Source organism: Anolis sagrei, chromosome 1 (assembly GCF_037176765.1).
Source record: "Anolis sagrei isolate rAnoSag1 chromosome 1, rAnoSag1.mat, whole genome shotgun sequence".
NCBI classification, from domain to species: domain Eukaryota; kingdom Metazoa; phylum Chordata; class Lepidosauria; order Squamata; family Dactyloidae; genus Anolis; species Anolis sagrei.
In genome coordinates, this window is record NC_090021.1 from 265893127 (window position 1) to 265917405 (window position 24279).

Here is a 24279-nt window from a genome sequence, read left to right on the forward strand (position 1 = left end):
CAGGCGAAACGTCAGGAGAAATGCCTCTAGAACATGGCTCTATAGCCCGAAAAAACCCACAAGAACCTAGTATTCCTTATATTTTACTTTGCGATCTGGCAAACTTTTCTGATATATTTTTGGTGACAGACTGGTTCTTTCTTTCTTTCTTTCTTTCTTTCTTTCTTTCTTTCAGAAATCAGTTCAGTCTTCACTTTTCCGGAGGCGGTTAGGAATCCGGGCTGCATTTGAAGTTCTCTGCTCTCTGAAAGAGACACCAATGAATAAAAATATGTAAGTCAAAGATACATTAAATATTTAATGTTATCTCACAGTTCTTTGGTTCATATCCTTGTAGTGTGTGAAGATTAGAGGAATTGAAGGCCAGTTGTTCCTTACTCAAGTACTTTACTTTTTTCTTACATAGCTTTCGTGTCCAGTCTGAGGACATGATTCAAGTACTCCAGAAAGTAAAAATGGATCCATACTGTAAGGAAGCCATCATTGTGGTAGGGATCTTCTTTTTTTATTTTCACTTTTAAACCAACATTGCTTTTAGGTGATAATGGAAAGTTACTGTCTGGACTGAAACATGAAATCTATATGTTTAAATACTTGTTTCTGTTGTACACACAGAAGCTGGAATCGTATCCTCCAGGTGGACTGTCAGCTGCTCAGTTCCAGACACTTTTTGATGAACTTGATACTCACAAAGTTAAAGAGGTATGGAGGTGGCATAATTCTTGTAGTCCTCATAAATGTGTGATCGGTAGGCTACTGAGTCTGCCTGGAGAATTAATGTTGTGCTCTGGTTGGAGAAATAGCTGTGATGTAGACTGCATCTTGAATGTCATAGCCACAGGAGCAAGTCTAAAGCTTGCACACCATCTTCGTGCCCTCAGATATATAATATAAAACTGGACTGTGTTCATTTGTGTAGACTCTTCCTTCTAAACCAGAGAAAGTTTATGAGGTGAAAGTGTTGCTGTGAATACAACTAAAGACTTTGAATTTGGTGAAATCTTATGTTCTGGGGCAGGATTCTGGCCTCCTAGAGCCACATTTTTTTGTACAATCCAATAGAAGTTGGCCCGCCACATTTATGGGTTTAACTTTTGGGGATTTGATTAATTGTGGACTTGATTTATATGTTTTTTTCTATTAATATCTGTATCCTCTAGTGCAATTCTATGGTCAACCTCTAGTGCCACAAGCTCTCATTTGTTTTTATTTTTCAGACTCTTTTTTTCTTTTCATTTTTTTGATGGAATAAAGTGATCACCCTTGATATCTATCAATATAAAAACTTATAGTTATACTGATTCTTTACCTAGAACTATTGAAATACTTGTAGTTAGTGGTGCACAGCTATCAAACAAAACTTGTTGTTTAGAGTTCAGAACAAGAGTTTAAGGTTTTTTTGCCTTTCTGTTTCTGATCCTTCCTTCGTTTCCTTGATCTCAAGGTCATGTTCTTTTAGTTTCCTGTTATTTTTTAATGTTCTGGCAAGAGTACAATTAGCCAATTTATCAAATGTTGTTTCGATTGTTTTATATGTAGGAAAACCGTACCCAAAGTAATGCTTGGGTGAGTGTAAAAGAACTCAGTGATGCATACATGAAGTTAAGTGTCAAATAAAGACTCCATTGATTCAGCGGGCCTCTCCATTTGATCTACTTCATTGTGTCTACATTATTTAGAACTAACAATTAGATCCAGGCCATATTCTTGAAGACTGCATATTGCCTAGAGATCTTTACTGTAACAGATGGTTTAAAATGCAGATAAATAAACATACATCTTGAAAAAATGTCAGATTGATGAGGCATGTGTTTGTTTGTTTTTTCCCAGCGCCCTACCATGCCAGATTATCAGTCACTTTTTCTACAGAAGATTCAGCTTATCTTTGGCCATCACTACTTTGGGTATTTAGGCAATGCTATAGCTTTAGCAAACGTTTTCTCTGTCTGTGTAAGTATGCAAATAGTATTATAATCTCTCTTGTCATTTGCTCTAAATTGACTCAACTTCTCTCATATGAGAACACAGATGGATTTTAGGGAAGTTCTACCATTCTCATCCCACTGGTGGTAGTCAGGTTTTACTTGTAGGAAATCCACAAGCAAACCATACATAGAAACACACAAAATGGATCACGTAGCTGTTATACAATGATACAACTAACCTTTTAAAACTTATAATGAACAATTGTATTACTTTTTGAGAGCCTGTGTGTTAAACTCGTGATCTCAGTCCAGACCTCTTAATCATGGAACTTAAACAATAACCTTAAGCCAGATATTCTTTCTCAGTCTGACCTACAGAGTAGGTTTGCTGTGTAGAGAAAAGTGCTATATCCTTCATCCAAAAAAGCTGTTGTTTGTCTCTCCCTCCCCGGCCACCTGAGATAAACTACATTGTAATTGGATGTAGATCTAGATCTTGGTGTTTGGTTACTTTTGCTCTTCTTTTGAGATGTCTGCAGATATAGCTGGAAGCTAGTGGGAAAAAAACATTTTATGGCTACTTTTCTACAGTGTTTTGGAAAGGTTTTCTTGTTTTCAGTAGTAACTAGTATTACATTACATTTCTGTCAAATGACACCTTTTGATTTCTTTACATATCTGCTTAGTGACATTGTTGATATAGTAGCTGTGAAATAAAAAGTATGCAGTTGATATTGTTTGACTGTTCCATTGATCAGTTTCAAAACGCAAGGCAGGGATTCTTTGGCGCTATTGGACTGCTATTGACATCAACTCGATTGGATGGTGCAGGATCATGGAGAAGTAACAATAATAGTAGGAATGTCCAACTGCAGTACCCATAGTTCAAGTGGGCAACTATTCTGGGGAGCAGGGGCTAATTTTTGCCTACCGATGGTCTTTTCAACTTATAATGATGTTTTAATTAATGTTTAACTGTGCTGTTGGCATCTAATGGTTGCCAGTTGTAAGCTGCCCTGAGTCCCCCTCTGGGGGTGAGAAGGACGGGATATAAATTTCTGAAATAAATAAACTATAAATAAATACTGACCCATCCACACCCAAACCATAGTAATGGGATGTCACTTCTATTTTGTCCAAAAACAGAAATGATTTTTTTCCTAATTGAGGGGTAGTGCAAGGGAGCAACATGTTTGTAGGAATGAGATTTGCAATGTTGCAACTAATTTTTCAAATGTTGTAGTTCTCCCCCTAATATTTACAAGTGGTGGCGGCGGCGTAGACTTGGGGCATTTCTCTCCCACTCCACCGTTGGTAGCTAGTTTTTACTTAATTAATTTTCTAAACAAAACATGTGATACATTTTTAAAGTAGTTTTCACACTTCTTTAATGTCGTATTTTTAAAAATCCAGTACCTATTGATTGCTATCTGCTTTTCCCCACAGGTAATCATGGTAATAGATTCAGATAAGCCACCTACTGAGCGGGATGACTTCTTTTTAGGGGTGAGGTTCTCTCTTCTCATCATGACATTTCATACATTGGTTCTTCTTTGAAATCACAAGTCTCAGTTGCATCTCCATTTTGAATTTTCAAGGTTATAAACTGTGTCTTCATTTTCTACTACCTCTTGGAAATGTTGCTGAAAATAATAGCGCTGGGATTGAGAAGATATTTGTCATATCCAAGCAACATCTTTGATGGGCTTCTGACCAGTGTTCTGATGGTGAGTATTGTTGAACAGCTTCCATTCTGTCCCTGTTTTACAACCAAAGTAATTGGAAACAACTTGATTGTTTGAGAGTACAGGATAGGAAAATAAATAACAGCCTGTGAATAATTTTATTTTATAAGCATAATTGAATATCATCTTTGAAAAAAAAAACTCCATGGGTTATAAAGAAAGTAATAGATTTCACAATTGTAATACAAGGACAGAGTAAATGCCCAGTGTGTTTTTGAATTAATGTAATGCATGCATATTACACTGCTCTTAGATATGCATGAAATGACATGTTAAAGATAGTTAACTTCCTCTCCTACCTTTTCCCCAAAGACCACATTGGGCAGGGCATTTATTTTGAAGAAATTGATCCCATCCTATGTCCTGATCTGGAGAGTCTTCCTACTTCTGGGAGGCTATAAGGGAGAGAGGAAATGCACACTGCCAGTGATACTCAGTCCATGCCCAGTTGGATATAATCTAGCATGCAACTTGAACTACGTATTCATTAATAGTTACAATTAATACATTTTGTCTCTTCTCCTCAAAGGTTTTGGAGGTGTCAACGTTTGCTGTGTATGGATTTCCTCATCCAGGCTGGTATGAATGTTTATGAACAGTTGTGGCTACTGATCAGTTGATACCTCCGGTGGCTTATCTTTCTGCCTCTTGTTAAAATATGGGGATGTGATGTGTTAGGATAGGAATTCACAAGCAAGACATCAAAGCTGAGCTTGGAGATGCTACTTTCTTGAACTACAATCTACCAACCAGCTGATGGACCTGGGGAAATGTCAACCAGAAATGTAAGATTTTCAAACTCTGATTTAAATCAGCTGCAAGTTCATGGCATGGGGAACAAATTACTGTCCTTTTATGGACTGTAATCCTCTCCTTCTTCTAAACCTTTGGAGGCTCATCCCTCTGTTTCTACTAAATCTGCATATATTCTCCCCTTATCCATGGGGCTATGTTCCAAGACCCTCAATGGATATCTGGATGCCCTTACTTAGTGTCGTCTTTATTGATTTTCCAAATAATGGCATTTTAAGTGACTAATGATTATTCCTGTAGTCTGCTAGAAGAGCTATCTCAGTTCATCTTGCTGGTCTTCTGGCTCTGCTTTTGTTGTAAGTCTCCTTGTCTTTTCATAGGCGTCCTGAAATGTTGGGCTTGCTGTCTCTGTGGGACATGGTCCGTCTAGCAAACATGCTGATTGTGTTCAGATTTTTGCGTATCATCCCCAACATAAAGGTACTACTGGGGTGCTATATAGACCTTGATATGAATTTGGTTATCATCTGAAAAAATATCAGGAGTGCTAAACACTATTTATCTTCTTTGCAGTTCATGTCTTTAGTTGCCAGCACACTGCTGGATATGGTGAAAAATATAAGAAGTTTTGCAGGGATCTTAGTGGTAAGTGGAAATGAATACATATACAAAATATTGTTGCCAAATAATTTTGGCAATATTCCAGTGTGAATCTTGGTGAAATTAGAACAGTTGTTTGTTTTCATAATTTTATGAGATTAATCATTTACAATGTCTGTTTTTTATTATCTCTTTTTCCTTTAATTCTTATGTTTAATTAATAAATCAGCTAATTGCACTGGAACTTGGTGCCTGCATTTGCTTCTTTTTTTCTTCCCATTTTTATCTATGCATTCTTTATATTAGAAGCTTGTAGCCGGAGGCTGATTTCCTTGTTGCTCATTTGATAGTCAGTCTGTGAACCATTTGAACTAAAAATTCATTAAATAAATGAAAAGTATCTCTTTTAGTGCCTGGGTATCTAGACATGTTGTTTCGACAACTGGAGTGTTGGAAATTTTCAATTCAGAGAAACCATTTATCTCCTCCAAGTTCCAAAGATTTTTCATTGGTTCCCAACTTTTTCTGCTTAATGTTGTTGTTATTAGAATTTCTCAGATGCCTTTTGCTATGCCATTCAAAGTGTGTTATGATTAATTGCCTTTCCTAACACTGTTATGAAGTCTTTTTAATACAACAAGACGCTTTCTGTGTAAGATACATCTCTGCATTAGAAAACTCCTACAAAGGACTTCCTATTTTCTCTTGCCTGAAGCATCACAGGTCAATTTCTCTTTTCTCTGTGAGAGTTAATATGAGAATTTAGGTAAAAGGGTTCTTCTTGACATTAAGTCTAGTCGAGTCCTACTCTTGGGGGTGGGGGGTTGGGGTGGTGGGGGGTGGTGGTGCTCATCTCCATTTCTACGCTGAAGAGCTGGCATTATCCATAGACACCTCCTAGGCAATGTGGCCAGCATGATTGCATGGAGCACCGTTACCCTCCTGCTGGAGCAGTATCTGTTTATCTACTCACATTTGCATTTTCAAACTGCTGGGTTGGCAGAAGCTGGGGCTAACAGTGGGAGCTCACCTCATCTTGTGGATTTGAACCAAACTGCCGACCTTTTGGTCAGCAAGTTCACCAGCTCAGTGGTTTAACCCACTGTGCCACTGCAGCCCTCTTTCCCAATTTATGTAGTGCCTATTAAAGCAGTTTCAGGTACAGTCCCTTTAGCATGTTGGAGATCTTGCTTCAAACCCTTGAATATTGCTTCCTGGGTTTTATTCAGTTGTTCAAATAAAATTAGATAATGGAGAATGTTGAGTTATCATGAAGCTCCACTTAATGGCGGATTTAGGAATTGCAAGCTGAAGACTGAACCATCATTCTTCAGAACATTTTGGCAAATAATTAAAAGACCTTTTGGTAACGAAAATTTACCTATTAACAGACATTTACATATTAACAGATGAATATTACTTTTGTCTAATTTTGTAGCTTCTATATAACTAGCAGTGGCAAATTTTGTATATTTTGAATGTATTACACGTGATTTGACTCTGATTACTTCTTATTGATAATGTGTCTTAAACTAATAATATTTGGTTTTTAAGCTAAAAGGGATATTTAAAATGTATTTATTTAAAACATTTGTATTCCACCCTTCTCACCCCGAAGTCAGTTCTCCGTATCCATAAGTCTACACCCATGAATTCAAATAATCATAGTTTGAAAATATTTGAAAAAAAAAATCCCGGAAGCGCATTTTGATTTGGCCATATGCTGAACACTACACCAATGTGTAGGCATACCCTGCTGTAGTTGCCTACCATTTCACAGATCCCTGGATTCTCTCTAGTACTTGCTTGAATTGTTTCCCATTTTATATAACACCACTGTATACCATGGGACTTGAAGATCCATGGAATCAAGCCCCAGCAGGTACTGAAAGCACCCCACAATAGTTATCATTTGAATCATAGTATTCAAATGTTGAGAAAAATGCAGCTTCTCTGTTGCATAAGGAGCACAATATTTTTTTTAAAAAAAAACGTTATTTATATACCGCTGTATCTCTCCTAGGGGACTCAGGGCAGTTTCCATGTAACAAAACACCAAAACATACAGAGTAAGCAAAACATAAGCATAAAATTATCAAAACAACACATATGCATTCAAAACCAATCTTACCCTGTTCTTTCATGCAAAATTACTGTTCGGGCCAGGATTTCAGATGGGCCTAGGTGAATTAAGAAGGCCAAACTGAGGCTTGTGAAGGCAAGACATGAGGGGACAAGGGGAATGGGTAAAGTGCAATAACCGGTCCCAACAATAGTAATAGTGGGGCTTGTGGCTGCTCAATAAAAGCAGATATACCAATAGTTACCCAGAGGCATCAGTAATAGTGATTATAAGGAAGAGAAAGATAAGCTGATGGCATCACAAAAATAAGAAAGGACAAAGGAGCAACCAGTTCCACTCCACCTTGCCTGGCAAAGAGGAGTCCCCAAAGCCAAGGCATTATTGAATGGATGGTTTGGTACATTGCCTGTTCCTTATATTGGTGAGGAACTTCCCCTAACATCTGATATTCTTCTGACAGATGACTTGAAGTAAACAGCATCCACCTCCTCCTGCTTATAGAAGTGGGAAAGTACTCAAGCTGTTTGTCCCAATAAGATTGTACCTTCAGAATATTTGGCTACTATCTTCAAAATGTTGAAGTCAGAAGGCATTCAAATATTCTGGGAGAACAGTGGAAGATGTCTTCTGTACAACAGTGATAACTCAGAATTCACATTGAAGGCAGATTGGGAATCCTACAACCCTTCAGGTGCAATTGGACTCTCAAACCTGATCAGTCCAACCAGCCTGGCAAGCAGTGAGGCATGAAAAGAGTTGTAGTTCAGCAATATCAACAGGGTTGTAGGTTACCTGCAGCTGCTTTTAGGAGATGCAAGGATATTAGGATCATGTCATGGGCTGAGTCTGTTTCTAGGAAGCTTTTATTTTACCTCAGCAATGTCATACTTTGAGAATTTGTTGCTTTGGCTACCTCTGCAACGGGATTAAAATGTGCAAGTTAACATTTTAGTGTGTTATGGCAACGATGGGCTTGAATTGTATAATGAATATTGTTTTTGGCAGTAATCCTAGCACCACATTAAATTGGTAGTAGAAGGTAACTAATGCCGACTTGTTCTATTCTAGGTGGCTTTCTATACATTTGCAATAATTGGCATGGAGCTGTTCGGAGGTACCATTGTTCCAATGGGGAACATCAGGTAAGACAGCTGTTAGCTTTGACTTTGAGAAGAACCTGTGACCATCCTGTGTTTTGTATGCCACCCAGTATACAGTGCTGTCCAGAAGTAGTCAACCTTCACCTTTTTATTGTGTTATGATGTAGAATTAAAATGGATTTAAATGGCATTATTTGAGGTACACATAATGCTCAACATTCTCAATGTGCATTTTTTATTTTGGCCCAAAAGTTAAGGAATCAAAGAAAACCTTGGGCCTCTGCACACTTTGCAGGAATTAGTGATGCAAATCTTTGACTTTTTCACTATTGCATATAAAAGCAAAAGAATTTCCCCACGAAATTCACCCTATATACAAAATTTCTAAAAATGGATTGATTCTATGGAGAAATATTGATAGATCCGGAAAAAAAACAAAACCCTGGAGAGTTGAAAGAGGGGGTGCCAGCCCAATTCCTGACTGTTTGTTATACAGAAAATAAATAAATAAAAATTAAAAATAATAAAACTTTATTTATATTCCGCTCCCCAAAGGGACTCAGGGCAGATTCCAAACATAAAAGGCAAACATTCAATGCCCGAACACAACAACAATACATCCATACCATATACAACCCAACATATAAATATGAATTATAAGTTAAATAAAAAGCACAGCCTGTTATAACAGATATAAGACAAAACATCAAATTGAAAAATGATCTTAAATTACATATTAATTGCTTGTATATATGTTTGACTTTCCATTATATGATAGGGGAAATATTTTGCCCCTCAAATATTAGAGCCATGTGGGATTGATTTCTCTGTCCGCTGCAAAGTATGCTAGATATGCCATGTTCCTGTTCTGTAGTGTTGTCTGGCCCGTGCAATATAACCTCGCACACTGTGCTGAAATAACATTACACGTATTCATCTTTTTGTAGTGGGGTCAACATAACAACTGGAAACACAACCTTACAGTGTGGCACATATGAACAACTGGAGTACTGGCCAAACAACTTTGATGATTTTGCTGTGAGTATGTTAATTTTTGCATGCTTGTAATTGCATCATTGGTTTGCATCATTGGTTTGTCTCACTTGTCTGTTCTCTAAAAATCACACATTAAAATTATATAGACTGTTGATTTTTCTTTCTTATATATGCCAGGCAGCACTAGTGACTCTATGGGACGTGATGGTTGTCAACAATTGGCAGGTTTTCTTGGAGGCATATTCCAGATATTCTTCTCCGTAAGTAATGGTTTGAAACTGTGTAGCTGGGGAGCATTCATCATCTAGCTTAAGCTAGGATTTCTCAAAATGTTATCTAAATATTTTCCCATAGGTAATATGTACTTGCAGTTGTCTGCTTTGGTGGGAAGATGTGGTTTGTTGTCAGCATGCTATTATTGTTTGTCTGAGAACAACAGACCAGAATCCTGGATTCAGATATTGTGATGTGCTGTCGTTTCCTGATTAGTCTTAGGCACTTGCACAAAGGTGGGGTGTATAGGTCATGGTGAAGTGGTAGCCAAAGATTGACAGTAAGCCATCGTCCCAGAACATAGGCAAAGGCAAACCTTTCCTGAATAAATCTTGCCAAGAAAACGATATGGAGGTGACTTGATGACACACAACAACAACAAGAACAAAAAACCCAAGGTTTTAAAAACTTTAATCTCTTATTGAGGTACAGAACCAAAATCAAGATAAATGGACTAGTCCTTAATCCGTAGGTTTCCTAACAAAAAAGTGACCTCATTGCTGGATGAAAATAACTTTTAAGAACTGCCTTGTAGTTTGTATTTGGGAAACCCTTGCATAGCAAGAAGCTGGCCAGAGTAGTCTATTCACAATGACAACATACATTGGTATGTTTTATTTTATGAGACTTATTTCATGAACTTGAAACGTGGTTAATCTTAGGTTGCATTGCCAGACAGGTAACTATATGTTTATTTGTATGTTCAAAACAAATTAATGTGTCATAATAGTCACTACTTTGATTTTTTCCTCATCCTCCCTCTCCCCCCCCTCCCCAAATTCTTTTTCAGATGGTCAAAGTTATACTTCGTCACCTGGTGGTTGTTTTCCTCTGTCATTTGGGTTAATCTGTTCATTGCCTTACTTCTGGAGGTAATGTTTGGCTTTCTGCTCAAATGAGTGCTTTTCATGAATACAAGCTAAACCAGATACTATTGTGCTCAAAGGCTGAAAACCTCCTGATGGAGAGATGGGACAGACAGGCTATACTAGGAGAGGTAGCTGGTTGAGTGTTTTTAGAATCCTGAAAATCTTAATTTTCAGGATTCTAAAGACACTCAAAGAAACTAATGATATTTGAAACCTGGATTTTAGGTACATATCAAAGAATCATGGCCGCCCATTTTCCAGATGAAGAAACTACTGAAGTCGGAATAGAGAACTAGAAAGTTTGCTACTTGTGTAGAAGCTGTGTGGTGCATGATCCTCCTTAACAGTGACATAAAGGAACTTAAAACTGGCCACCCACTCCACTTGGTTCCTATTTATGACCAAGGGCTGGATTTCTGGTCCATTCTTTCTGTAGTCCAGTGTGAGCTCCTTGGTCTTATTAATGTTAAGAACCAGATTACTGTCCCTGCACCACAAGAGCACCTCACCCTGAAAGGCAGACTTATGCCCTTCAGTGATAAGCCCCACCATGGTTATATCATCTATGAATTTGGTCAAGATATTTCTCCGATGGATGGAGGTGCAGTCATATGTGTACAGAGTGTAAAGAAGAGGACTCAACACATAGCCCTGTGGTGTCCTAGTAAAGACTTCCAAGTCTATATTTTACAGCTTCTTGCCCCTCCAAACATCCAAATATTGGTGAGAAAAAGATGAGTTGGAAAAAGATGTTGGAATCCTCCACTCCTTTAAGCCTTCCATGTTATCAAATGCTGTGTATGTGATGCCCATATACTCAGCATTAAGGTGTGATCATTGTGTTTTCAACAAGGATTTGTTCACCAGGTAGTTTGGTTGGGAAATGGAAAGGAGGAACAAAACCACACGAGCACACTCATTCTAGCATATTTTACCTTTAGGATTGTCTTTTGGAATGGGGCAAGAAGGCCCGTGGAGCTATAGGCTCGTGGGCAGGCCATAGGAAGGAACAAACTCCTCCACAGTGTAAAACTAGGCTTTTCAATGGCAATACTCATTTCCCAAGCTCTATTGTTACTACTGAAGGTCTTAGTTGGACTACCTTATATTGTGGCCCTCAGAAATAAAGTTCTTTCACACTACAACTTATAGTGCTGTGATTATACTTTAACTGCTCTGGTCCCATCCTGTGGATTTTTGTGGTTGACAATTTAGAGTGGGATATGTGGAATGCTCACCCAGAGAACTCTAGTGCTTCAGTTCACAGTATTCTGCAAGATACAGCTGTAGTAGTGAAAGTGGAGTAATCATTCTATAATTCTGTAATGGGAAAGGACTCCTGATTGTGATGGTTATTTCTCTGATTTGTTAGTTCTGGAGGTGGCTTATGTGAGAAGAGAATGTAAGTCATAGAAGCCCTAGCCATAGTTTTTATTGTCTACTGCACCCCAATTGCACTTACTATATTGCTGGAAATAAATTGCCTTCTGGGTAATAATGTTGCCCATATGAGTTGGCTACTTGCCTGGATAATGTTTTTGGATTGTCAAAGTTTGGTAAGAAGACCCATTGAAATAGCCCTTTTCCTCGAACTGCAGAATTTTATTCATAAATGGGACCGTCGCTGTCATCGCCCATCTCTCTCTGACATTGAATACCAAATGACAATGGAACTCATGTTCAGGTGAGTCTCAAGATGTGATAGGGAGAACATTTATTTTTTGTTCATATTTTAATGGAGGAAAAAACCCACTGAAAACTAGTTTATATATTCAAGTTGACCTCATGCATAAACTGAGGGCAGAATTTGGGACTAAAATTATAGATTTTGATAAGACCTGCAGATAAATCAAGGGTCATTTTGCAGAGAAGGGAAGGCATCAGTTTTGCCTCGGGACCAGCCACCCCTGGTTTTCTCCACCATTTCTCCACCTAGGCCTTCAAAAAAAAAAAAAACCAGAACCAGCATTAGGACAGAAAGTTTCAAGACTTATACCTGAATATAGCCATTGACAACAGAATTCCCACAAGGAATGTATTTTCTAAATTGGACAAATAATGCCAGGTGATTGCTTCCTTAATTGTTGGATATTTGCAACAATTCACAAATAATGTTTACAGTCCAGAAAGTGCCAGTTTTAGAATAATTAGTTCTAACTTCCTTGAATGCAATCGAATGGACAGCAGATCCTTAAAATACAACATCACTGTGTACCTTCTGCAAAAACATCTAGAATAACCAGGCAATATTTCCCAAAAGGATATAGTTAAACTACAGTAACTGTTTCAGGAGTGTGTTTGCAAAATTGGTATAAATGAGAGTCAATCAGAGAAGCGAAAACTCCCAGAAACAGATAGCACAGTCAGTGGAATTCTGGAGGATGCAGTCCAAAGAAGTAATTTCCCTGAGCTTTGGTACTAAGATAGCTGCCTGTTTGATTTCTAATGTCTATTGTTTTCTGATTGATAGGGATGTTTTGGAAGAACCTACAGAAGAAGAACTGATTGCAGAACTTCACCAGCATCCACATATGCATCTGTGTAGATGATACATGGATGGAAATTGATCCATCCTAATTTTTCCTATCAGCAGGGTTGTGGGAATTTTTAGCTGAAAGCAAAATACTGAAAGTCTTTCATTTTATTTTTGAATGCTATTATAATACAAAGGCCTCCAAAGAATGCCACCTCTTAACTGGATGGGCATTTTTGGCTGGACTGGGGACTGGTTTTTAGTTCTGAAAATGCACAATAGTGAAGTTTAAAAAGCAGCTTTGAAGGTGAAAATCTACTTTCAGTGTTTTTGGGAAGGCAAGTGGGACTGTTTAGGGGAGGTTTTTTAAAAGTGAAATTGTCAGTCCTGGAAGCTGCTAGACATGGCATGGCATATTAGCCTTTTTTGCCAGTATGTTTTTCAGAATGGAGGCTGAAGGGACCTCAAGTGGGATCCAGAATAAGCTGTTTGAGGGCCACATAGTACTTGTGGCCTAGATTTTGCCCACCTGATTTAAAACATTTTTAAGTGACCAATTTGATTTTATTTTAAGCTGACTTTTATGGAACTCTGGAATAGTTGCTAATAAAATCTGGCAGGTAATGTGGCAGAGCAACTAAACATTTTTTTAAAAAAAGCAAAGAACTGATTTCAGTGATGTTGCACTTTACAATGGAAAGAAGTAGAAGATTATAACCACTGTACTGGGTTGCTGCTAGCATTAAAAACAAAAAGTCCTCCAATAGGAGAACCTTCTATTCCAGTGTTTGTGTGGTGCCAGGGACAGTGCCTTAATATTGAGGAAAACGTTTTTATAAATCCTTGATTTTTTATCAAGCTGAGGTAAGAAATCTCATGCTGAAATTCATGATGTGGATTAAAGGACATTATGAAGTTGCATTATATCAGAATGAAGAAGAATGCAATGCATGTAATAAAATTGGTCAGAATATTCTTGCAGCCAAGTAGTGCTTATGCATGGCACTAAATCATAAGTTACTATAAATACAGAAGGGACTGGGTTAGGATCTTGCTAGGAGGGAGGGGACAGGAGACAGGGCTTTAGCTGCAGGTAACAGTACCATAAAGTGCACCATTAAAACACTGCTATCCCAAATGATGCATAGACAGGTGTCCGTCTGTGACCCACTGGCTGCTAGTCCACAGCAAGGCTCCAAAAATGAAAGCAAATACATCACAAATGTCTGCCATATCTGTTAGCTTGGGAAACTGCATTAAAATAGACAAATATAATTTAGATTGCCAGTGCAGAGTCATAATTTGCACTGTGACTGTGGTAGGTTAAATAAAACCGTCTCCTGTTTCTGTACTGTAGGCTCCTGAGAACTTACTTTAGAGTAAAAAAAGGAGAGAAAGCAGTTACCTATAGTTTTGAAGTAACAAGTAGTTTTGGTCTGTGAGTACAACTACTCTAAGGTCAGGTGCTTGAAGATTGTATCTCACCTGCACCACTTTCTTTGACATATTTCAAACATGGACAGCTTGTGGTCCTTCAGATATTTGCAGACTGCAGATCTCGGCAGCCTTGCAGTAATAAACAAGTTCAAGGAGTATTGTTGCAGGTTTTCATGGCTGGAATCACTGGGTGGTTGTAAGTTTTTCAGGCTGTACGGCCGTGTTTTAGAAGCATTCTCTTTTTGAAGTTTCACCTGCATCTATAGCATGCATCGTCTGAGATTTTGACCTCACAATCTCTGAGGATGCTTGCCATAGATGCAGGTGAAACATCAGGAGAGAATGCTTCTAGAACATGGCCATACAGCCCGAAAAACCTGCAACAACCCAATTGCAAAGAGGTGCAGTCCAACAGCATGGGGAGGCCTGCAGTTAACCATCCCTGATAAAAACAAACATTCCAGAGTCTCTACCCTTGTATTATGGAAATGACTAGCTTCATGTATTGTTCTTCTTAGTTTGGTCTTGTTTTGGTATTGGCATTTGTGTATCTCTCAGTATTTTGGGAAGTAGATGTATGGATGCTGGCTTTCATATAGACATACCATTGTCGGTTTGGGTGCCCTGCAAAAAAATTTAAAATACATCCTCAGGGAACATCTGTACTACATTGCTTAATATATGAGGAAGTATTTCTGTCTTGCAGTAAGGATGAGACCACAACTTCCTGCATCGCTTGTACCAGACTGCTCATAATGTGAAGCAATTAGAGCAGTTTGATATCACCATAACTGTCACAGTTCCATCCTATTCAATCCTGAAATGCTAGTTTCATTATGTATTCAGAATTCTCCGAAATGGAGCTTTAGTGCCTCCTCAAACTTCAAGTTCCAGGGTTCAGTATGATTTAGCCATGGCTCTTAAAATGGAACCAAAGTGTTATAATTATGTAGAGTGGAAGGACCCTGCATTTGGACTGGCTCTACTGTGTTTTAGCAAAAAGCAGGGTTTTATTGATTTTTTACTTCCAGAATCCCCCATGTTGTGGATACAGCTAGGAGATTCTGGAAGTTGTAGTCCAAAAAGTAACTTTTTCACGACATGGCAAATAATCTTGAGAGTTGAAATTTCAGTCTTTTTGTTTAGGCACTCCTATGCTTCATCTAAATATGATATAACTTAGGCCCTTTTGAGGTGCCTCTCTAGAACAATCTACAAGCTGAAATGGTATGGAGAAAATGAATACAGATACAACAGAATGTATTGGCATGTCCAGAGATCTTGAATAAGTTACTGGTTGGGGTACAACTCCCAGAATCCGCTAGCTAGCATGGGGATTGGTAAAGCCCTGCCCTCTCCTTTAAATTGTCTACCAGACTGTCTGTGTACCAGGAGAACAGAGATACATGATTTGGCAAAAGAAGAGATACATGATTTGGCAAAAGAAGTCACACACATATTTATAGCCATTTCATTTATAAACTGCATTTTCATTGACACATGCACAGGAACTTACATTATCTCATGTTCGTAGAAATATCTATGTGCTGCTTGTATTGAGTTCTGTTACTTGGCAGAATCTTTCCTCACCTGTACTACATCAAACTCAGGTAAAAGACTGCATTTTTAAATGTTTACCCTCAGATACCTAGTGTAAAAAGCTAGCACATCCTGGAGACCTAAACATATACCATAAGTAATAAGGACAGTAACACCATGCAGGTTCATTATATTCAAGCCTTCTCCTGGCATGCTAGTTTTATTTGCCCGGCTCTACGATTTGTAATTATAGCAAGCAAAATGGGTAAAATAAACACATAATATTGTTGCCACTATTTTTTTATACTGTGCCTTCATTCAATTAATAAGAAATGGGCTACATTTTTTCATAGCTTAATTTCATTGTGTTGCTATTTGATTTTTAAATGTATGTTGCGGACATACTTTACTTTACTTTACTTGAATTTACTTGAATTTTTCACTATCTTTAAAAGAAATTTGCATTTTTCTTATATTTATAATACCAATTGGGTTCTAAATGTCTTTCTTTATGGAGGTCATACTTGTTTCAATGTTGCTGTTTGCTTTGTGCAATGTGCCCAATTTACAAATGCAATATACATTCCATTTCCTTATTGCTGTTTTCATAGAGAAACCACTAAAAAGTATATATTTTATAGCTTTTTTACTTCATTTGTTCCATAAAAGTATGTTATCAGCACAAGTCATTTGTACTTGTTAAAAACAGTAAAATATTTTTGAAACCAGCCGAGTGTTGTTTTTGTTCTTATTTATTTGTTGTCTAGCTTTATTTTAAATCAGGACCATGTGAAATTTCTATTGTGCTTTAGTTTTCTAATCAATTTCAATGTTTTTCTAGTGCTAACATGATATAATAGGGAACCCTGGGACAGCCACACACTCTCAGCCTTAGAAGAAGAAAATAGGAAACCCCTCTGAACAAATATTGTCAAAATAGGGCCCTTCCACACAGCCATATAACCCAGAACAGCAAGGCAGAAAAATCCCACAATATCTGCTTTGAACAGGGATATCTAAGTCCACACTACCATATATTCCAGATCAAAGCAGCTAGTGTGGGATTTTATTCCGCTGTGTGAAAATGGCCATAGTTTCACCTAGGAGAAAGGTGGATATAAATAAAAAAAAATTAAAAACTGGACTACATTGTCATAGGCAGAATTTGGATGTTAGTGCAGTGATCCCCAAACTTCAATCCTCCAGGTATTTTGGACTTCACCTCCCAGCTGCTTCAGCTGCTTTAGCCAACAATCAGGGATTCTGGAAGCTGAAGTCCAGAACACCCGGAAGACTAGAGTTTGAGAAACATTGGAGTGAGAAGACATGTAGAAATGAAGTGATTACAACTTCTGTAACTGTAACACCAAGAATATTTCCCAATGCATTTTCTAAACACAGACAAGACATGTATGCACATATTCATTATTTTCTCACGCAGTTTCATGACAGTTGAGATTTACTGTTAGTGACACATGCAGGTGTAAGTGTCACTATGCATATGGAATGATTTTTTTAAATGATGCACATTGATCATATCCAGCTGGTAGTGGCACTAGTGAAATTGTGCATATGAGACCATTGTGTATGTGGTAGCGCATAACTCAATGGCAGATACTTACGCTTAGTCAAGACAATGCAATGTTTCAGAAAATATATTGTCTAAATGTTCAATAAAATTGCAATTTCTTTGAATGTTCAGAAACATTAACTGAAACTCAAGAGCAACATGAAATCCTCTGCATGTAGTTCAAATGTAATAAAATAAGGTTTCAATATGACATAAAAACAAATGACATAAATTGTCAGTTCTACAGGGCTGCCATATTAGCATCTCCATTTTCCAAAATCGCTCTATATCTCAAACAGACTGTAACTTTATCTACTTTTTTGCAGTCATTCTGATTCAATGTTCTTGATTTAAATTTTTTTTAAAATCATGCGGGGGATGCGGAAGTACTTCATCAGTGTCACAGATAGACGATGAAAGCAACAGCTCCCCTGGCGGCCAGAAAAAGTTAAATAGCCTCTTTGTATGTCTGTATATGTTGTATGTCAAAATTGGCATTGAATGTGTGCCATATATGTGTACACTGTAATCCGCCCTGAGTCCCCTGCGGGGTGAGAAGGGCAGAATATAAATGCTGCAAATAAATAAATAAATAAATAAATAAATAAATAAATAAATAAATAAAAAGCAGTATCAGTCTATTGCTCACCTACTACCCACCCAATCCAAAGGGTAGGGGGTTTTCACACCAATATTAAAATCACTCCACTGGTTGGCAATTAGTGTCAGTTATTACCTTTAAAGTCCTAGATGGTTTGGGTTCAAGTTACTAGGAGGATTGTCTTCTCCTGTACAATCTGCTGAACATACTCAGGTTCTCTGCAGGATATTTACCTCAACCAGCCAGGACTAGATTAGTAACTGTCCTTCAGAGGACCTTTTTGTTGGCTGTTACTAGGTCAGTGGTTCCCAACCTTTTTTTGGACCAGGGACCACTTGACTAGGGACTACTTTCCAACATTAATACCAAAAGGTATTAATTACGAATCTGTTTTTGGTCAAATTTAGATTTGGTTTGGTTATTTGGGGTGCTGATTCAGAAAGTTGCATTGGATAGACCACATCAGCTCTAGTTTCTGATACAGAACATATGCCATCCAGTAGCCACCATCTGCTCACCCACAGAAAAACGTATTTAATAATCTAGAACTGATGTGGTAGCAGTAATCTTTTTTGGGTAGTCAACCTCTCCCCTCCAGGGCCAGGCTGGTAGCACAGCTGGTTAATCAGATGCAATAAATCACTGCCGACCAAAATGTTGCAAGTTCAAAGCCCGAGTTGGGGTTGAGCACCTGACTGTTAATACCTGTTTAAAAAATAGCTGTTAAAAATTTCCCAGCTTACTGTCCACCTAAGCAGTTTGAAAACAGCTGTGAGCTGTGAGAAGAGAAATTAGGGACCGCTTAAAGCGCCATAAAAATGCCAGAGAACAAGGAGAAAATACTATGATCAAAAGACTCGGTGTGATAGTGGATGAAGTGACAGCTCCCCCTGTGGCTGAATCAAGCAACCTCCAGGATCCAAAGTGGAAGAACTGCTGACTGGCCTCTGTCTGTATGTCTTGTATGTCAAAAACGGCATTGAATGTTTGCCGTGTATGTGTTTATTGTGAACCGCCCTGAGTCCCCTTCGGGGTGAGAAGGGTGGAATATAAATACTATAAATAAAGAAATATCCCCATTGCCTCATCACTATAAGAGGGTTTCATGAGACCGGTTGCTCTCGTTGCTGCGTGGTTTTGAGGCAACGGTGTAGTAATTGTGAGGCCATGGACCATATTTTTGTTCCTAATGGACCACCGGTGGTCCATGGACCACAGGTTGCAAAGCACTGCCCTAGACTATGGAATAAGAGATTTAACAGATAAATATGCTGTCTAAATTCTAAAAAATGTTAAAGTCCTATATCTTCCAGTAGGACTATCAAAGCATTATGAAAAAAATAGCTGAGATTGTACTTAATACTTGATGCGCAATCAGTTATACAAGCTGTTTTATTTTGTAGCAGTCCAAACTGAAGATAGAGGAGAATTGGCTACTTGATTGTACTTTGCTTTTTAAAAAGAAATAAATTGACTATAATTTGACATTTTTATAGGTAAATTGTTTGATGTGTTTTTAGTTATATTTTGCATTTTAATTCTAAGTTGTATCCTGCCTCAAATCTTGGGGAGAGGCAGATAGAAAATATAATGGATGATGATGCAGCAAGTAAGGCCAAACAATGGGGTCCAGGAAATACTTTCTGTGCAGCCAAAACATAGATTATCTAGAAAGGTGATACAAAGTCACCACAGTAAAGAAGCCCACTAGGAATATTGAGAGCCTAATCCCTATATCCTAATAGCAAATGTGTGAAAGTATTGGAAGCTCTATTCTGATCCTAAAACCTACATGAGAACTGAGGATGAGAGTGCAGGATTGGGTTCTGGCAGCTTTGCCTAGCATTTCCATCCAGCAGAGAAGTGTGATTTTGTTCCAGAGAAGAATTGTGATGCAAATCTGTAAGATGATAGTGTTGAACTGCCATGGCTTTGGGTCATGTCAGTATGGCGGTAGCTCTTGACAATAAAGATCTTATTGAGGAGAGCGGGAGAGCCAGTCTAACCTGTATTATTTTACTCAGTTACATCTCCTTTCTGCATTTTGGGTTGAACTGCTTCCAGCCCTAATGTGCTGCTGAGCTGTTGCCAGTGCGCTTTTTATTAAGCAATGGTCTTAGAAAGTAAAACCTGAGTCTTTAATGTGGCCTCTCCTACCTGTTTTAATACTGGTGAGAATAATCTTATATTTCACCAAAACTATGTGTATTTAGTTTCTGGCTTCCTGGATAATTGAGGGTTCCTATTAAAAAGACTGGAACAATCCTGGCTATAGAAATAGGACTCTATATAGACCTCCTCTGTTTGGAATTAAAGGTGAAGGTGTTAAACTCAGACAATAAAGCTCAGATCAAAGTAGCCAACAGAAGGGGGCTCCGAGAAGAGCAGATTGTCCTTTCGCATCACAGAAGGTGCCACCTCTCTTTTGCTGTAATTGAATTTCATGAAAGAGGCAAAGCTATTCTTTCCCGGTGTAATTCAACCAGGCTCCTGGCCAGATTGACAAGAGAAGCACCTGCTCCGTTTGCTTTCAGGTTTGGGCAACAGACCCTGGTAGCCCAATGGGAGTTGGTTAATCCACAGCCCCAGCTTGTGGGGGCCATGGCAACACCTGTTAGCCAAGCAAGACGTTAACATCATGAATGTCTTAATATTATATAAGTATAGAGTTGGAAGAGACCACAAAGGTTATTCAGCCCAACCCTATTCTGCCATGCAGAAGGCACAATACTGACAGATGACCATTCAGCCTTGGTTTTAAAACCTCCAGACAAGGAGACTTTGCTTTGCTCCAAGGCAGCATATTCCACTATGGAACACCTCCCACCCTCAGAAGGTTTTTTCCCTAACATTCACGTGGAATCTCTTTTCCTGGATTTCGAGTTTGTTGTTCTGATGCTGTTATCGCACAAGGCTTATTACCATGTTGGAGGCTTCCTAGCCATGAATGAAAAAACTTACAATTGAATAACACTGTCATAAATTCTTTGCAAACTAATCTGCAGCTTGTGTTGAAACAGTTGTTTTTCAAAATGAGGAAAATCCATTTTAGGACTGCTAAATGTGTATTCCAGTAGTCTTCACAAGTCTTTTCTGACACTCGGTAATCTGAAGTTGCTTCTGTAGTGACTTTGAGACCAGTGATGTCTGTTGTAAGTGTGTTATAGGATTCCTTTTATCCGCTGCAGATGCATGTTCCCAATCTGTTCCCAATGCCACTTCTGGTTGGCAGATAGAGAAGATCTCTGGTTGCAAAGCCATAAGTTCATCTTTTCTCCCATATTGCTTTCTTTTGTTTTAAATTTAGGAAACTGCAAGCTTCTGTAATTGTATCAAGCCACTGATATGGATGTCGCCTCTTAAAGGTTTTCTTTCCTTGCAAGACATTTTGAAGAACATTCTACTCATGCATTATTTTACATCAGTAAATATGTTTTCAAAGTCAAAACAACATCTTCCATTGCAGAATGCACAAAATTGGAAAATGCTTTTAATTGAAAGTGCTAATTTGTTTTTAAATAATAATTCAAGTGTTCGCAGAACACTGAAAATGCAAAAGTACAGGGGTGGGCAGAGCAAAAGGCAGTCTTCTGAGATTGTGAATTCTTGGAGTTGTACAATTCTCAGAAAAAAAGAGACGGATGAAGATGGGGAATGCTCAGTTTAGGAGGAGTTATGTATTTGCAGCTGCGGTAAACTAAATGTGCTTTGAACTTTCGCGAAGCACTTTCAATAAGACTTGGTGTGGTAAGAGGAAGGGCTAGGCAGGTGTACTCTGTGCCAAGTAAGATCAGCTTGTAACAGCAAAACCCACTTTAGGTGCCTTGTGTGATAAAGGATTTGGAATAGGAAAAACAAGGTTATTACTTCTCCTTATGACATCCTTTCAATTATTTAAAATATAGCTATCATGTCCCGTCTTAATCTGCATTTCTAACCAAGCTCCCTATTTGACAAACTTTGGATTTTGTAGAATTGCTTTAGCAATGACATGCTTACTCTTCCAAGTGTATGAGCTGCGGAAGAACCAACCCAAATCCATAAAGGTCTAATAGCCTTTTCTGAATAGGGATGGAGATTTATTCCAGTGATATAGTGAAATAATTTTCATGGGTCAGAGGGCAGAAGGGTTTGAGCAATTATACCAAAAAGACTCTAGCATAAGTTGACCCGAATATAAGCAGAGGCACTTAATTTTACCACAAAACAAACTGGGAAAACGTATTGACTTGAGTATAAACTGAGGGCAGAAAATGCAGCAGCTACTGGTAAATTTCAAAATAAAAATAGATACCAATAAAATTACATTAACTGAGGCATCAATCAGAAGGTTAAATGATTTTGAATATTTACATAAAACTGTAATTTAAGACAAGACTGTTCTAACCTCCTTCAATGTAAATGTGCTTATGTATCCTTCCAATAATAACAAAGAGAATAAAATAAGAAATGTAATAAAAATAATAAAAATAGAGTAAAATAATGAAAATGTAATAAAAACAGTAATAAAAGAGTAAAATAATAAAAGCAATAACATAATAGAGTAAAATAATAATAACAATAATAAAGTAAAATAATACATGTAATATTACTACTACTAATAAAAGTAAAATAATAAACATAATATAATAATAATAGAGTAAAATAATAAATAACCTTGATTGGAGTATAAGTCAAGGGGGGCATTTTCAGCCTAAAAAGGCTGAAAAACTCAGCTTATATGTGAGTATATAGGATAAATAGCTAAAACATTTTGAGCTGTTCTGTTTTCGTGATATAGGAATCTGTATGGAAATTCTTTCTGTTTTGTTTTTGCCTTTGGTACCAATTCTTTTTGTTAAAGAAGTAATGTTCTGGAACACATCAACTTCATTAACTGTAGCATACCTGTAAGTTACATTCAAAAACTGTGTTTACTACATTTCCTTTTCCCCCCTGATGAACCATTGAATGCCTGTGTGCACACGTGACAGCTGAGAATGAATTTTTGCACATACCTGTATGTTAATTCTGCAGCAGAGAAAATGTACATACATTATTTTTTCTTATACAAGTATAGTGCTTGAGTAAGTTTATGAAGTGTTACTGTTCAGTTTCTGCAGGATTCTATGATATCCTCTTTTTTGGACAGCTAAACTGTAGTTCTGAATGCTGAGCTTCAATGTTTGAAATTTGAGGACTGAAGGAAAAATTACTTTTGGGGGGATGGGACAATACCCTCACTTGCTCCTCTCTTCACTATACCCCTTGGCTTAACCCTGTCTGCATGAAAAAAAGACACATAGAAAGCATCTGCTAGCTAATTGGCATTATTCTGGGCTTTAGTGTTATATGTTTGAATAATATATTCCAATATTTCCTTTACTTGTCCTTCTGAGCCTCATTCAAAGAATCAAATACTATCATACAACCAGAGGTCTGTTACTGTGAGGGATAAAAACTGGGGCCAATTTGTAGTTCATGCTTGGGGATGCTTATGCAAATTTTATTTTTCCTATCTTTATAAGAGTTGTCTGGATTCTGTGTTAAAAGTTTGACCGGGCTCCCCACCCCCCAAAAAATGCTGTGGAGAACTCCGTACAAGATAAACAGACCAAATGTTTTAAAATGTAGATGAAATGTCAGGCACAGTATTTTCCCCCTCTGGCAAGGCTACCTCTAATTCAGTGGTTACTGCTGGAATTTTTTTCTGCTTATTCCCCAGTGGGCCATGCTGGCAGTTGAAATCCAAAAAGGTCATTTTTCCAGTCCCTGACAGTTCACTTCATGGTATCCCAAGCATTCATAATTAATACAATTGGCAGTATTCTTACTTAAAACATCTTGGCTATTTCTGATACAGCTAGTTAGTTATGTTAGATTCATTAAGTATTAAACAAACATTAGCCTGACTGAAAGTAAAAATATTTTTACCTGCCTTGCTTCATATTTATTCTCATTAGATGCAGAGTTATAGTTTCCACTACAAGACATGGAAAAGGTGTTCACATAGGGCCTATTCAGAATCAGAGCTTGAGGAAGTTACTTATTAGAACAATAATTCCTGGAATCCCTTAGCCAGTGAGTCCAGCGGGAAGTAGTTACATACAACTATGCTTCTCAGGCTTTGGTCTTCTATTGTTTTGGCCATAATAACAACAACAACAACAATAATAGTAGTAATAATAATAATAATAATAATAATAATAATGTTTTGGAACACAATACACCAGACATCATGATTGTGGAAAAGAAAAAGGTTTGGATTATTGATGTCACCATACCAGGTGACAGTCGCATCGAGGAAAAACAACTGGCAAAACTCAGCCGTTAGCA

The 24279-nt window shown here is 37.8% G+C and overlaps 1 protein-coding gene across 2 annotated transcripts in view; it reads left to right on the plus strand.

Moving 5' to 3' along the window:
* Positions 1 to 16521, plus strand: part of TPCN2 (two pore segment channel 2) — a 41595-nt gene extending 25074 nt beyond the window's left edge. For both annotated transcript variants that reach the window (XM_060765492.2, XM_060765498.2), the window contains 15 exons: positions 176 to 273; positions 407 to 488; positions 616 to 702; positions 1831 to 1950; positions 3372 to 3431; positions 3524 to 3652; positions 4200 to 4249; positions 4804 to 4903; positions 4997 to 5068; positions 8175 to 8248; positions 9154 to 9244; positions 9380 to 9462; positions 10266 to 10347; positions 11943 to 12028; positions 12815 to 16521. In XM_060765492.2, coding sequence (XP_060621475.2) covers positions 176 to 273; positions 407 to 488; positions 616 to 702; positions 1831 to 1950; positions 3372 to 3431; positions 3524 to 3652; positions 4200 to 4249; positions 4804 to 4903; positions 4997 to 5068; positions 8175 to 8248; positions 9154 to 9244; positions 9380 to 9462; positions 10266 to 10347; positions 11943 to 12028; positions 12815 to 12893 — 1293 coding nt within the window. In that variant the 3' untranslated portion in view covers positions 12894 to 16521. The remainder of the gene's footprint in view (positions 1 to 175; positions 274 to 406; positions 489 to 615; positions 703 to 1830; positions 1951 to 3371; positions 3432 to 3523; positions 3653 to 4199; positions 4250 to 4803; positions 4904 to 4996; positions 5069 to 8174; positions 8249 to 9153; positions 9245 to 9379; positions 9463 to 10265; positions 10348 to 11942; positions 12029 to 12814) is intronic.
* Positions 16522 to 24279: the final 7758 nt, after the last annotated feature.